This window comes from Tenrec ecaudatus, chromosome 8 (assembly GCF_050624435.1).
Source record: "Tenrec ecaudatus isolate mTenEca1 chromosome 8, mTenEca1.hap1, whole genome shotgun sequence".
Lineage (NCBI taxonomy): Eukaryota > Metazoa > Chordata > Mammalia > Afrosoricida > Tenrecidae > Tenrec > Tenrec ecaudatus.
In genome coordinates, this window is record NC_134537.1 from 27,526,436 (window position 1) to 27,540,863 (window position 14,428).

The 14,428-nt window shown below is 44.7% G+C and overlaps 1 protein-coding gene across 1 annotated transcript in view; it reads right to left on the reverse strand.

Annotated features, from left to right (window-relative positions):
- Nucleotides 1–14,428, reverse strand: part of LIPH (lipase H) — a 41,909-nt gene that overhangs the window by 18,044 nt on the left and 9,437 nt on the right. The window contains exons 5-6 of the mRNA XM_075555876.1: nucleotides 12,997–13,098; nucleotides 6,189–6,278 (exon numbers count right to left, since the gene is read on the reverse strand). Of these exons, the coding sequence (XP_075411991.1) occupies nucleotides 6,189–6,278; nucleotides 12,997–13,098 (192 nt within the window). The remainder of the gene's footprint in view (nucleotides 1–6,188; nucleotides 6,279–12,996; nucleotides 13,099–14,428) is intronic.

Below are 14,428 nucleotides of genomic sequence, written 5' to 3' on the forward strand. Positions count from 1 at the left end.
CCTCACAGAAGGACCACATAGATGGGAAGAGATATCTAGGGTGCGGTATAGCACTGATGAAACACATAAACATCCTCCAGTTCAGTGGTTCTCAACCTTCCTAATGCTGTGACCCCTTAATACAGTTCCTCATGTTGTGGGGGCCCCCAACCATAACATTATTTTCGTTGCTACTTCATAACTGTAATTTTGCTACGGTTATGAATTGTAATGTAAATATCTGATATGCAGGACGTATTTTCATTGTTACAAATTGAACATAATTAAACATAATTGAAGCATAGTGATTAATCACAAAACAATATGTAATTACATATGGTGAAATATTTATGTGCTTTCCAATGGTCTTAGGCGACCCCCAAAGGGGTCTCGACCCACAGGTTGAGAATCGCTGCTCTAGATCTTTAATATTTCCTCCCCCTACTGTTATGGTCTTAGTTTTATCTCTTAATCTTGTGTATTTGCATAATTAAGGCCATTGGATGCATGAAATCTAAGAAAGATAAACCCTTCAGAAATAGTAATGGGAGCAATGATTCCCTGAGGGGAGGCTGGCTGTATAACCCCACTCGAGGGAAACAAATCACAGAACTGTAGGGAAACAGATACGTTGGATGGTGTAAGATGCGGCAAATAATAATAATAATAGATAACATAATAATAAGGGTTCCGGGGGTGGGGGAGGGGCAAAGGGGAGCTGATATCAAAGAGTTCAAGAAGAAAGAAAATGTTTTGAAAGTGACGGTGGCCGCAAGTTTACAACTATGCTTGATCTAACTGAATTCTAGATTGTTATAATATCAGTAAGGGCTCCCAATAAAATGACTCAATACATAAAATTTTTAAAACACAAAAAGAAAGAATTAGTCTCGGAAATTCACAGGCCGGGTCTACCCCACCCTATAGGGTCGCTATGAGTCGACATCGGCTTGTTGGCAGTAAGTTTGGGTTGTTGGTTTTCCCCCCCCCCAATCCCTAGAACAGTGCCAGGGGTACTGGAGATTACTGGTACATGTTTGCTGCGTGGATGAATACATGCCACCTCCAGGTGGTCTTGCTCCAGGTGGTCTGTGGTGGGGTCACTGCTTCCTTCTGCTCAGGTTTCAGCCACAAATCTGGTTACTAGGGATTTCCTAATCTGTGACTGTCGGCACTAACCATCCCAGAGACTTCCAAAACCCAAGAGAGAAAAACAAGTTCTATTTGCTGCCACGTTCCCCCTCCCCGCCCCTACCAGTTATGTCAAAAATAACAAGGCTGTGCTGGCAGGGTGCAGGCAGATAAGCAAGGGAGACATGGGCACCCTTGCTAGAGATAAGGGGTCATTAGAAGATTCAGTGCCCCCTCCCAAAGCAAACCCACTGCCATCGAGTCGATTGGACTCATAGCAACCCTCTAGGACAGAGGAGAACTACCCCAATTGGTGGTTCAAATTGCCAACGTGCTGGTGAACAGCCAGGCGCTTTAACGGTGCCACCAGATTTCCCACACGCCCCTTTGGCACTGCTGCTGGTCATGACCACCTCTGCAGTGGTCTGCAACAGAATGAGAAAAATCTCTAGGAAACGAGTGAGCCTTCCATCTCGTCAATGTGCTCCATTTAAACACAGCTTGTTCTGGGGGTAGGCCCTCTATTGTGCATGTGTTTACGGCTAAGACATGTTTCCTTTCACGAAATGTCGGTGATAATAAATGTATATTTGTGTTTAACAATTTTTTTCCTCAATGGATAAGTGCAAACGTAGTTAAAATTTAACACTTGATCATTCTTTCTCATTTCGGACTCATTTTAAATTTGTTCTAGTTTTATTATTTTCTGCTCTCTTTCTGATTGAGGTCTTTTTCTGTTTTACTTTGTTGCTGTTAGGGTGTTGTTTTATTGCTTGTCTGTTTTTGTATGTATCTCTTTAAATGAAATCCAGGAGAGTAAATCTAGGGAGCCAGTGACTGGATTGTTTCTTAGGGCTACAGCAGGGCAGGCTAGGAGAACATCAGGAGCTAATAATAATGAGTACAAGAATGAAAAAATGCCCTAAGATTGTGGTGATAACTGACAACTCCTTTAAATACATTTACCCCCACTGAAATGTATGATGAATGAATTATATGTCAAGGAAATGGTTAAAAATTATTCTCTTGGTAAATTGAGTATTCCAAATTTGTTTTCAAAGAATTTAAAACAACATTTTCAAATAGTTAAAAACCAGCAATCTATAAATCTTAGACTCACTGGAATGGACCAATCAGAAAGGCTATTGTGCTAGTGATAGCAATCACTTAGTAACTGCATCTTATATATCAGATATTTTATATAAAATATTGTTATGCCTCACAACCTTGCCAAATAAGTGGTGTTATCCTCTTTTACAGGTCAGTAAACCGAGGACCAGAGATGAGGGGCCATGCCCACAGGTGGTAAAGTCAATGTGCAGTCAAACCGATCCTGATGACTCTATCCCTAAGTATGATCCATCCCCTGACCCAGCGAGCAGCCTCAGTCTCTTGGGAACGTGCTAGAAAGGCATGTTTGGGGCCCTGCCTCTGGAAGGAGGAGCCCTGAGGGTAGAACGGGCAACTATTTGGCAGCTCATGAGAAAAGACTTGCTCCCACGAACGTTAAAATAAACCCTAAGGAGCAGTTCTATTCTGTCATCGAGGTGACTCAACAGCACACCGCCGCCGCTACAGCCCCTGGGGATTGCAGTGCAGTAGCAAGTGTCTACAAGCCCTCCGTGTCCGCATGCGTGCCAAGTCTGCGAAGCTTCGCTGCGCAGGATGGGGGCGATGGGAGTGCGCATGTGTGGGTGTGCGTTACCATAGCGCACAGCGCCGAATCTTAACCAAACTTGAGGTTTACCAAGGAGCTGCCGCAGTTCTGGGTGACACATTTCCTGACCACAGGATGCAGGCACCTTAGGTCCCAGGTGTTTGTGTGACAGAGGCCTCCTGTGGAGAGCACCCTACTGCTAATCAAGGAAGCGGGGGGTGGGGGGTGGCAGCTGATCTCAGCAGGGCAGGAAGGACCCCCCAAGTGCTCAGGGGAGCAAGACCACAGAAGACAATGGAGTTGCCTGGGCTACAAGTCCTTGGCCTTGACCTCCAGAAGTGTGTGGGCAGCTTGAAGCAGCGCAGGGCATTAGTGGCCACTTAGAATGTGGGTCAACCCTTCCGCACCATTTCCAGAGGGGACGCTTGCAATCGTAAGATAAATAAAACTATTCAGGAAGAAGGGATGGTAAGGAACAAACCAGAAGACCTGTGTCTCAGCTGAGGCAGTGATCATCTTGGACGAGACGGCAGAGAGAGAGGTCGTGGGTATACTGACCAGAGACGGTCACCTGATGGGCACAATAGACAAGGGTGGGCGCAGTTCAAGAAAGACAGCAGCCTTGGTCAAACTCGCAACAGGAGCCTCCGGGAGACCAAGGCGGAGGGAAAAAGCAGGGGCTCAGTCATCTGGTGGCTACAAGACCCTGGTGAACTTGGAGAAGTGTCCCCAGCGACGTGGTGTCAGCAGAGACCAGGGAAGAAAGACCCGCTCAGCATGGCCAGCAATGAAGCAATGGGCTCACAAATCAACACACTCACTGGCCTTGTCTGTCTGGGAAACAGAAAAATGCGCTCCCCGAGATTCCCCGAGGGCTACAGCAGAAGGCAAGCACAACGAAGCAGGGAAAGGAGCCATGGCAGAAGGAAGGTGGGGGGTCAGGAGGAGAGCACCCCCACCCCGAAGAGGGCAACTGAGGAGTTAGCTTTGAACAGGATGGGGTTGCCGCCCAGGCGGGTCTTGGAGGGGAAGGTAGACAGCCGACCTTGTGAGCTCGTGTTTGGCCAGTTGGTAGTGAGTTTAGTCGGACCTCAGAGACCCTCGTGGGTGTGAGAACAGAATTGTGCGCTGCAGGGTTTGCAGTGACTGATCCTGTCAGCAGCAGATCACAAGCCTGTCTCCTAAGGTCCCTGCCGGTGGACTCACACGTCCAATCTCTGGATTAGCAGCTGAGTCCACTGGACATTGGCAGCATCCAGGGACTGCTTAATGAGGATGAGGATCACTGAAACGACCCCCTCGGGGGGAACGTGGCTCTCCGTGCAAAAGCCAAGGCTAGCTTACCCCCGAGAAGCGAGCTATGGTAAGAGGGAAGCTCTTTGGACTGAAGAGGGACCACAGGGCATCTGGAAGAGAGAAGCAAAAGGGCTTTCGGGTGCATCAGGAGGAGCCGGGAGAAGTCAGACAGTTGGCCTGGACCTTGTAGTCAATCGATAAGGCTCCCTGACTTCTTTGGTGATGTCTCCAAGAAAAAGTGGCAACTAGAGCACTCCTATCAGCAGCCAAGGGATGAACACCGCAGGGGCACGGTTTCCACTACAGAGAGAACGTGAGCGGCGCTGGAGGATAGGAGGTGGCACAAGAAGCCAGGACTAGACAAGAAGGAGGCAGGCACAGCCTCAATTAATTCTTGGTGGAGGTCCTGTCACGTGGTGGTGACACAGGAGTCTCAGGAGAGGTGGCGTTGAGAAAGGACTGCTGCGCAGAATGTCAGAGTGGTCGTCGGGAGGTTGATGGGTCAGAGGCTGAGGTCACTCAGAAAGGGGAACCAGAGCGTTCCAAAGATGGTTAATCAACTGAGACAGGATCCGAAGAGGAGAAGAAACAAACTCGGTACACAGAGCTGCGGCTGTGTGGCTGTTGTTCGACGAGGCCCTGGGCTCTGGAATCAAGCACTCTCACCCTCCTCCTCCAGGGCCCAGTGGTGCTTGTAGAGCTGACAGGGAATGACAGGAGAGGAAGAAGAACCACTGGGGCTGGCCGGTATTATCCCTGGAATGCTCACTTGCAGAAACAGTGATACTACAGTAGGGTTTGTCCTATTATAACTCTCCGTGTTACGTTTGGCTGCTACTGGCTCAAGTGACACAGGACCACACTGGACAGGCTTTGAAGATTCCCCACCTACGGGGTAAATGATATGGTCCATCCTACCCACGCTACATCCTAGGCACGAACAGAAGACCAAGTGGGAGGATGGCACAGGACCATCGTTCTGCTGAATGCAGGGTCGCTATGAGTCAGTGCCCATCCAACAGCACCCAACGTTAACTGCTAGTTCAGCCAGATCATCGGCAAAAGAAGACAAAAGAACATGAAAAAGCTGGCTCATTCCATATGCAGAAACTGTTTGGTAACAAAATCATCTTTTCGCATAAAGAGTTCCGTGGTTGTTAAACTCTCTGTAGCAAAGACAAAAATGTAGGATTTATAAGAGTTTTTGTCTCTCCTCACCTTCCAACCCACTTTTTGTTTTGAGCAACTAATGTATGCTCATTTGAAAACTACAACGTCGTAGGAAATAATGATGCAAAACATATCCAGAAGGCAAATATCCACGGATCACCAGTAGTAGCCATGTCTCGACTGTTATTTACTTACACATGTTATTGACTTACACATGTTATTGACTTACACATGTCTCGACTTACACATTTACTTACACATGTTATTGACTTACACATGTCTCGACTTACACATTTACTTACATATGTTATTGACTTACACATGTACAAATGCACACTTAAGAACTGAAATCTTGCTACCTTGTTTGGGATCTTGTTCATTTAATATCACGTTGTAAGCATTTTCATGACTCTCAGGACACTTGATTTTTAACAAATCAAATTATTGCATGGGTGGGTATGACATAATTTATCTAATAATTTTCCTATTGGGCATTTAGATTATTTCTAAAACTACACCCAGTATAAATCCTGCTGTGTGGAGCATCACTGTTCAACACGAGTCCTTGCCCACATTTCCCTTTATTTTCTCTGGGAGAGATTTCCAGATGCAGAATTTCCAGGTCAGAGAGAGAAGCATAATCCATAGCCGCTTTGAATGACACAGATGTGGTTTTTAAATAGCTACTCCGGTTATAATTTTGTGCTTATATATTTATAGCACTTCTATCATCTCCGGAAATAGCCCTCCGAGTGACATCTCTGCTCTCTAACATCATTTGATGTCCTGACTGATGCTTCCATGAGTATTAATTGCAGATGCAAGTAAAATCAAATGCTTGGCAACTTTGAAAAAGTAACTACTCCACGTAGACTATACTCTGATTTAAGAAATATACATTGTTAAAAGCAGCTTTTAAAAAAAACAAAACAAAAGAGAAAGTATCTGCACTTACCTCCAAATACTGATTTGGGGCAACCAGGCTGGTCCAAGCCTCCATTCGGATAGAAGTCTATGTTTCCCAATGGCTCCTTGTAGCCCAATGCTAAAGGAGAACACATTCTGCTTTTATATCACTCTGGATTTTTTGTAGCTCAGAGCTCATTTGCATGCACTATATGGGCATGATTATAATATTATTACTGTTATATAAGATCAAGTCAGTTCCCGCTCATAGCACTGATGTGTCCAACAGAACGAAATAGTATCCAGTCCTGAATCACCCTCCCAATCGTTGCCCTGTGGGAGCCCACTGCTACAGCCAGGACATCCATCCAGCTCAGGAAAGCCCTTCTCTTTTCCAAGCAAGAAAAAGACCCTCTATTTCACCAAGATGGTTTTCCTATTGCTGCTATCCTTCTGGGTCGTCGAGAAAGTTCCGACTCAGAGGCGCCCCATTAAGACCGACTGACACAAGGCCCAGTCAGCCCCGGGCCGTCCATGTTGGAGCCCAGCGATGCGGCCGCTGTCAGTCCATCTCGCTGAGTAGCTTCCTCTTTTTTGCTGCCTCCGCTTTACGAAGCCTCATGTTCTCCTGACGTGTGCAAAACCCAAATACGTGAGATGAAGTCTCACCATCCTGGCAGATTGGTTTGTCTTTTTGGCAGTCCATGGTAGTTTCGCTATTCTTTGGCAGCACCATTAATTCAAATGCATCAACATTTTCTTCTTATTTTTAGTTGAAAGATTAGATTAAGATGTTCTTCATCTTATTTTGTTGAGAGTCTGCAGAGTAAAATATAGTTTCTACATTTACAACTTGGTTGTACTGCTTACATTCTGCAGCTGGACAGCCATTTGCTCCCTCTCTCAGGAACAAACTCATAATCTTTCCAGGAGGTTCTGTAAATGTGATCCCACGTAGACTGGTGTTAAAATAGCATCATGCTCAGACAGGAAGGCTAAGTTTAAGGTGACCTCAGGTATATTCCTGAGTGAAAAAAGATTTTAATATCATTCTAGGTAACTGAGTATACCTCTTCGATACAGCACCCAAACTTGACAAATGGTAGCTTCACCAATACTTCTTTTATACGATGACATTAAAATCAATTCATTCATAATGGATTATCAGTAGCATTTTGGAAGATGTTGGTTCACCAAGTAATACAATCCTCAGTACTTCTAATTGTTGGCATATGACATTATTCAAAAAGGTCACTTGTTAATGACACCATCTATTATTCAACTGAAGAGAAGCTGGTGGGAGGAAGTGCTCTCCATAATCCTAATGTCTGCATATAGCTTACATTTTGTCCTGGCAATTCACACTGTTAGTTGTTTGCTTGAAGTAACAGGCAACTTGGGGACATGTCTGTCAAATGACTATGTTTAAATCACCTGTCTGCTACTCATTCCGTCAACAAAAATGGTCTGTGAATCAAGTGGGTAGGCCAGCTCACAGCTCAATCCCACACGTGCTTTCTGCAATGAAACCATCATATGTGGGTCTGCAGCAAAGCACATTAAATAACGCTCCCAATTTGTCACATCAGCTACTGAAATGATGTGTACTCTGGGTTCAAGACTCAGTAAAATGAATGATTTCCACCTCTTTGACGACATTCATAAGATTCTAAGTATTTCTTCTGATTTCGTGCATAGCCCAATGGATTTTTGAATTTTAAAAAATCATTTTATTGGGGGTTCATGGTGTTTAATTTCCATAAATTTATTTAACTTTCCATATTCTTTTTGTTATTGACTTGTGGCTTCATTCTATGATGGCCAGATTAGATGCTTTTGGGTTTCAATTTTTTAAAACTTACTGAAATTTACTTTGTGCCTAAAAATCATCTACACCAAATATATGTGCGCTCTGTGTCTGTTAAGTCCACAGGGTGATTACACAGGTTTTCTGTTTCTTTATTCCCTTTAAAAATGGCTCCATCCATCATCAAAAGCCAGTGCATATAATGTCCTTCCCTGGCTCATAAAAATTTTCACTGAAAAGTTAGTCATATATTAACATTGCCACTCCTGCTCGCTTTGTATTCCTGCTTGCTCATTATGGCAAGCATCTCCACCCCCACTTTCATCTATTGATGCACCTGTGCTGAAGGTGTGCCCTGTCACAGAGACGCGTCCTATTGGTAGTCCTGTCTACCACGGTTTCTTGACTGGGATGTTTAATCCTTTATGGTCACTGCAATGAATTATCAATAGAGAAGAATTTACTTCACCCCCCCCCCCGCACTCCCTCTCATGGTGAGATTGATGGCTTCTTTGTTTTCTACCTTCAAAGCTGAGTTCTTTGTAGGAATACAGTTTTTCCTTTATTATTATTATTTTGGATAATTTGTATTACCCAATCAACTGGACTTCGTTTCCTCTCTTCTCTTTCTGGAATCCCTATTATGTGTATATTGTTGCTCTGCGTTATCCCGGAGCCCTTATGCCCTGTTCATTTTTTCCAGTTCGGGTCTTTGTCTTTTAGCTCACAGATTCTTCCTCCCATGGTTTCCATTCAACTTCTGCATTCTTCTAAGGCGATTTTTATTTCTGTTATCTTACTATTTAGCTTCGGAAGTTTTTTCTTTCTTTTAAAAATCATTTTATTGAGGCTCTTACAACTCTTATCACAATCTATCCATCCATCCATTGTGTCAAGCACATTTGCACATATGTTGCCATCATCATGTTCAAAACGGAATTTCTAGTTGCTTTTTATTTAAGGTTTCTATCTCTTTACTAAATTCCTTGTTTTGTTCTTCGATTGTTCACTGAATTTGTTAAGTAGCTAGCATAAGGACTGGGGTGTCCATTACGCATGCTCAGAGGTTTGGGTTTCCGGCCAGGAAGGGGTGGTACACCTAGGTGGGCGTTAACTTGGATTGGCCCATCTGGGCCACATGAATTAAATTCAGCCTATGGGGTTGACCAGGGTCGTCAGCCACACCTTCCGGCAGAGGACTTGAAAAGCCAGAATCCAGAGTGTTGTGGCCCCTTCTCAAGCTGCTCCTCGGAGGCCGTGCAGCATCTCCTCTGGCCTCAGAACTCCACATGCGGGGCTGACGTGCCCTGAGGTGCCTGTGTAAACTTTCAAAAAACTCACTTGGATCATGATCAGGCTTCGGAGTGAATTCTGTCTCGAGCTAAGCCAAGGACTGAGGTATATTTCTCCCATGAGAAATTTCTAACAAATTCTAAAAAATTTCCCCATGTTTCCCTTTATCCCATCAAGGAAACTTAATACTAGTTTTTAGATGTCTTTGTGGAGAATTTCATGGCAATGAGTGCCTGGAATATGAGGTTCATCTTTCAATGGTGAATGAACAGAAACATCCACTGCCAATGGAGATTTGCAAGCGTCTGTATCTTTTACGGTTCATTCCAAAAGTTTGGTGCAAACGGGCTGTTCTGAGAGACGACTGACTTCCTTGCTGGTCCTGCTGACTGAGGCTCCGATCTAAAAAGAACCTACTAATGGCTTCTCTTGATTTCTGCTGCATTCCCCTCCCTCCCTGACCCCACCCAGCCCAAGGCCCAGATTTGGAGAAACTGGCGGCTGGATGACACCAGAGTGCCTCAGAGTGCCTGAGGGCCGCTGCCGTGACCCCAGCACACCCTTGGCGCCAGATGTTCATTCCAACACAGGTCTCCAAAGTGGCGCTGGCCTTGAAGGAAGACTTGAAACAATGGCCATGGCTAGGGTTAGCTCGCAGCATGATCTTCACTAAACATCCAAGACAGACGCCTCCACTTTTCTTCGGTCATCGTTAGTCAAGGACCAACGTTTACATGCATATCAGGAGATTGACTGTACCATGGCTTTGGTCAGGTACACTTTAGGCCTCAAAGTAACACCCTTGCTGTTCTCTTGTGCAATGTGTCGTGTGAGCTCTTGACTGCTACCGCTATGAGCATTGATTGTGGGTCCAAGCAACACAAAATCCTCGACAGCGTCAATCTTTTCTGATTATCATGATGCTTATCGAATGGTCCAGTTGTGAGAATTTGTACTTTCTTTACATTGAAAGTACTTTCTTTACATTATCCGCACTGAAAGCTGAAATCCATGATCTGCATCAGCAAGTACTTCAAGGCCTCCTCCCATTCAGCAAGCAAGGTTATGTCATCTGCATATCACAGGTTATTAATAAGCTCTCCTTCAATCCTCATGACGTATCTTCTTCATATAATCCAGCTTCTTGGATGATTTGCTCCAAATAGATTGAATAAGTATGGTGAAAAGATGCAACCCCGACACACACCATTCCTAATTTTAGGAATGCCCTTGTTCTGTTCACACAACTGTCTCTTGATCCATGTGCAGGTTCTACTTGAGTATAATACAGTGTTCTGGGGTTCCCGTTCTTCTCAAGGCTGTCCATGGTTACTTACAGCCCACACAGTCAAATGCCTTAGCAGTCAATAAAACACAAGTAAACATCTTTCTGGTGTTCTCTGCTTTCAGCCAAGATCCCTCTGACATCAACAACGATATCCCTTGTTCCAAGTCCCCTTCTAAATCCAGCCTGAACCTCTGGAAGCTCTCTGTCAATCACTGCCGCCATCGTCGTTGGGTGTTTTTCCTTCCTACTAGCACTTCCAAAGTAGCGGAGATGATGTCTTCCCATCCTCACTCCTAAAGAACATTCTGGTTGTTCTTTTTCCGACACAGATTTATTTGTGCTTCTAGCAGGCCGTGATATATTTGACACTCTTCATCAACACCGCAATTCAAAGGCATAAATTCTCCCGTCAGCCCTATGCTTTGCCCAGGTTTCATATACACATCAGGTGATTGAAAAGAGCTTGGCTTGGGTCCGGCACATCGTATTCCTCAAAGTCACATCGTCTGAGATTTGATTGCTTGACGACTGCTTCTGTGAACATTAATTATGAATTCAAGTCCAATGAAATCCTTGACAACTTCAACATTTTCCCGGTTTCTTATACTGCTTTTGGCCCATAAGCAATTTTTGCTTTCTAAGGTATAATCCATACCAAAGGCTTTGATCTTCATCAGTACCTTCAAGTCCTCCTGACTTTCAGCAAACAAAGTTGTTAATGAGTCTTCCTCCAATCTTGATGACATGTTCTTTTTCATATAATCCAACTTCTTGGATTATTTGCTCAGTATACAGATTGAATAAGTCTGATGAAAGGGTACATCCTTCATGATATTGTGATTATTGTACTTTTGTTATTGTTCCTATTTTCCTACCAGTTAGTAGAGATAAAGCAATGGTTTCTAAGTTGGAGATCGATAAGGTATAATGGAATTTATTTCCAAAGACTTAGTAGGAAGTTGGTCACTCATTCATTGCAAGGCTGATCAAATGACACGTTTCCTCACATTTGTCTGGGATTCTTACTAAACTTCACATTGCATCTGTGTAAGTCTTTAATAAGAAATAAATGGAGTAAAATTAATTTTTATTTAAATGTAAAACACTTGGTTGGCAAAAATTGGGATGGGAAAAATTGGAAACACTTCTAGATATTGGACATTTAAAAAGTGTAGATACACTTAGTAATGCCTTATTTTCTTTACCAGTATAATGCCAAAATAATCAGCAAAATACTTGATTTTAATAGGCTATTTGTGCACATGTGTCTATAGCGAGAACCTACATGTGTCTGTGGACATACCAAATGCTTTCTCTGATGTGCACAACATCAGCCAAGTAGCCATTAGTCAGTACACGTGAAGTCATGTACAGATGGAGACACTGAGGCTGAGGAGTGAAGAATTGACACGAGACAGTTAAAATGAACAAGCACACTGCCGTCTAGTCAATTCTGACTCCATACGACCCTATCGGGCAAGGTAGGACTGAGACAGGGAAAACCAATACATGAAATATAACCTAACTGAAAGTTTCGTTTGTACAAATCCAAAACCTCACAGTCGCTCCCTCACAGTAGAAATTCCTTTTAAGTTATGTCAGCAGGATGTCCCAGTTTGGGAAGGAGGCTAACTAGGTCAGTAACATAGAACCATCACTTCAGTTTACATAAAAAGGGCGAGTGGAGCATCTGGGGCAGGGCGTGTCTCATGGCCCCTGGAGAATATAAGTATAGGTAATTTCCTAATGATCACTACAAAACCTGCCCTCTGAGAGCATCGATTGTATCCTGTGACACTATACAAACCTGAACATTGTACAACCTGTTTCTTGTAGACTAACTTGTGGGGTCAGGACTGAACTCTGAAGTACCGTAGCTACTTGTGTCTAAGCCGAGCTTTTCAGCACATCTTTAATGCCGATTTTGTGGTAAAATTGGGTGCCTTAGCAGGTATTCGGGACAGCTTATACTCGAGTATATATGGTAGTCAGAGGGGAAGCCTGGCATGCAGTTGCAGGAAAAAACTGAGAATTTCTTGACTGGTTTGGGGTTTCAGTGACAGGCTCTCCTGGATTCCTTGCAATCCCAAAACTGAACTTGCCCCTGCGAGTTTCTGAGATGGAAACTCGTCACAGGAGTTAAAAACAAACAAACAAAAGAACCCACCTCTTTCTCCCTAGGAGTAGCTGGTGGTTTTGAGCTGCAGACTTCTAGCTTAACAGCCCAACCAGTAACCAGTAAACCACCAGGGCTCCAACCACACACCCTTACCCCTCCCCACGAGGTGGGAAAATGCCCAGAGGGAGCTCCTGGGTGTCTGCATTAGATTCTCTTCCCCTCAGTGATTCTATGGACTGGCAGCTCTGCCTAGTAGGAAGCAGGGATCCTGGGAGAAGCCGGATCTGTCCCTGCAGGGAGACTCCCTAGAGGCTGGGGGTGGTCCTGAACCACAAGGACTGGAATGTTACCGTCGATGTCGGAATGGATGATATCCACAAACTGCGCGTCACCAGAATCTAATCTGTCTTTCGGAGGCTTCCCGTTGAATAAAGGGCCGGCAGGATCGAGTCCTGGAAAGAAGAGAGAGTCAGTTTGGCAGCCCCACGCCATGAGTCATTCACAGCAGAGCTTGTGATCCTGCCCCAGATGGTGGCTCTCAGGCTGCAGGGTACCCTCGGGTGGGCGAGCGCTCCCGTGCCCAGCCTGCTCTGCCAGGATGCCTCCCCATCGCCCTGCAGCCTTTTCCCACAGTGCAGGTGGTTGTGCCGGCAGTGCCAGGCACTCGGACCCCAGGGGCAGGCTTAGCTCTGTGCCAAGCTCATCAGCAGGGAGTGCACACACGCAAAGGGAACAGGATGGGCCAAGGAGAAGCTGGTTCTTCAGGGAAAACCTGGGTGCTTCCAGAAAACCTAATGCCAGGGAGTCAGTCCATGCCCACTCACTGTGACCCTGTATGGGATTTCTGAGGCTGCAAATCATTTTTTTAAATCATTTTATTAGGGGCTCATACAACTCTTAACACAATCCATACATACATCAACTGTATAAAGCACATTTGTACATTCGTTGCCCGTATCATTCTCAAAATATGTGTTCTTCACTTAAGGCCCTAGCATCAGCTCCTTATCTTTTCCCCTCCCTCCCCACTGCCCCCTCCCTCATGAACCCCTGATAATTTATAATGTATTATTTTGTCATATCTTGCACTGTCCGGCATCTCTATGGGCTCAGGACAGCCTCATCTTTCTCAGCGTGTTCCCTCCCCGGCACACCTGAGAGAAACGAGGCCCGACACCGAGGAGCCCTGGTGACCACAGTGACAACACATTGGACGGCTAAGGCTTCCTACTCATAGGAGTTGCCGTCTCAGATACCCGCAGGGGCTGCGTCTACTCTGACCTACAGGGTGGCCGTGAGTCAGAATTCACTCTGTGGCAGAGTTTGGTTTGGAGTTGTTTTATCTTTGTCCCACTTTTGATGATCCAGAAACCTCACTCAACCTTTCTTCTTGTTATTAATATAACTCCTGTGTGTCCACTTGGCACTTCCCGGCATCAAGTGTTACTCATGCCGGCCTGCTCATTGAATATGCACGATACATACTCAGAATATTCATGGATGCATGATCATCGAATATTCATGACCCATGCTCATGGAATATCTGTGAGTGCATGCTCATTGAAAATGCATGGTGCATGCTCATAAATATTCATGAATACATGTTAATTGAATATTCGTGAATACATGCTCCTTGGATCCTCTTTGCTTGGGCAATAAGCAGGCAAGGAGCTATTATTATTCAGGTTAGTTGTTTTTTGTTTTTCCTTTAGAGGGCACCTTAATCTTTATTAATGTGAGTTTTTAAAAACAAGCATCCCTATCCGTGTGGAGTGGGAAGAT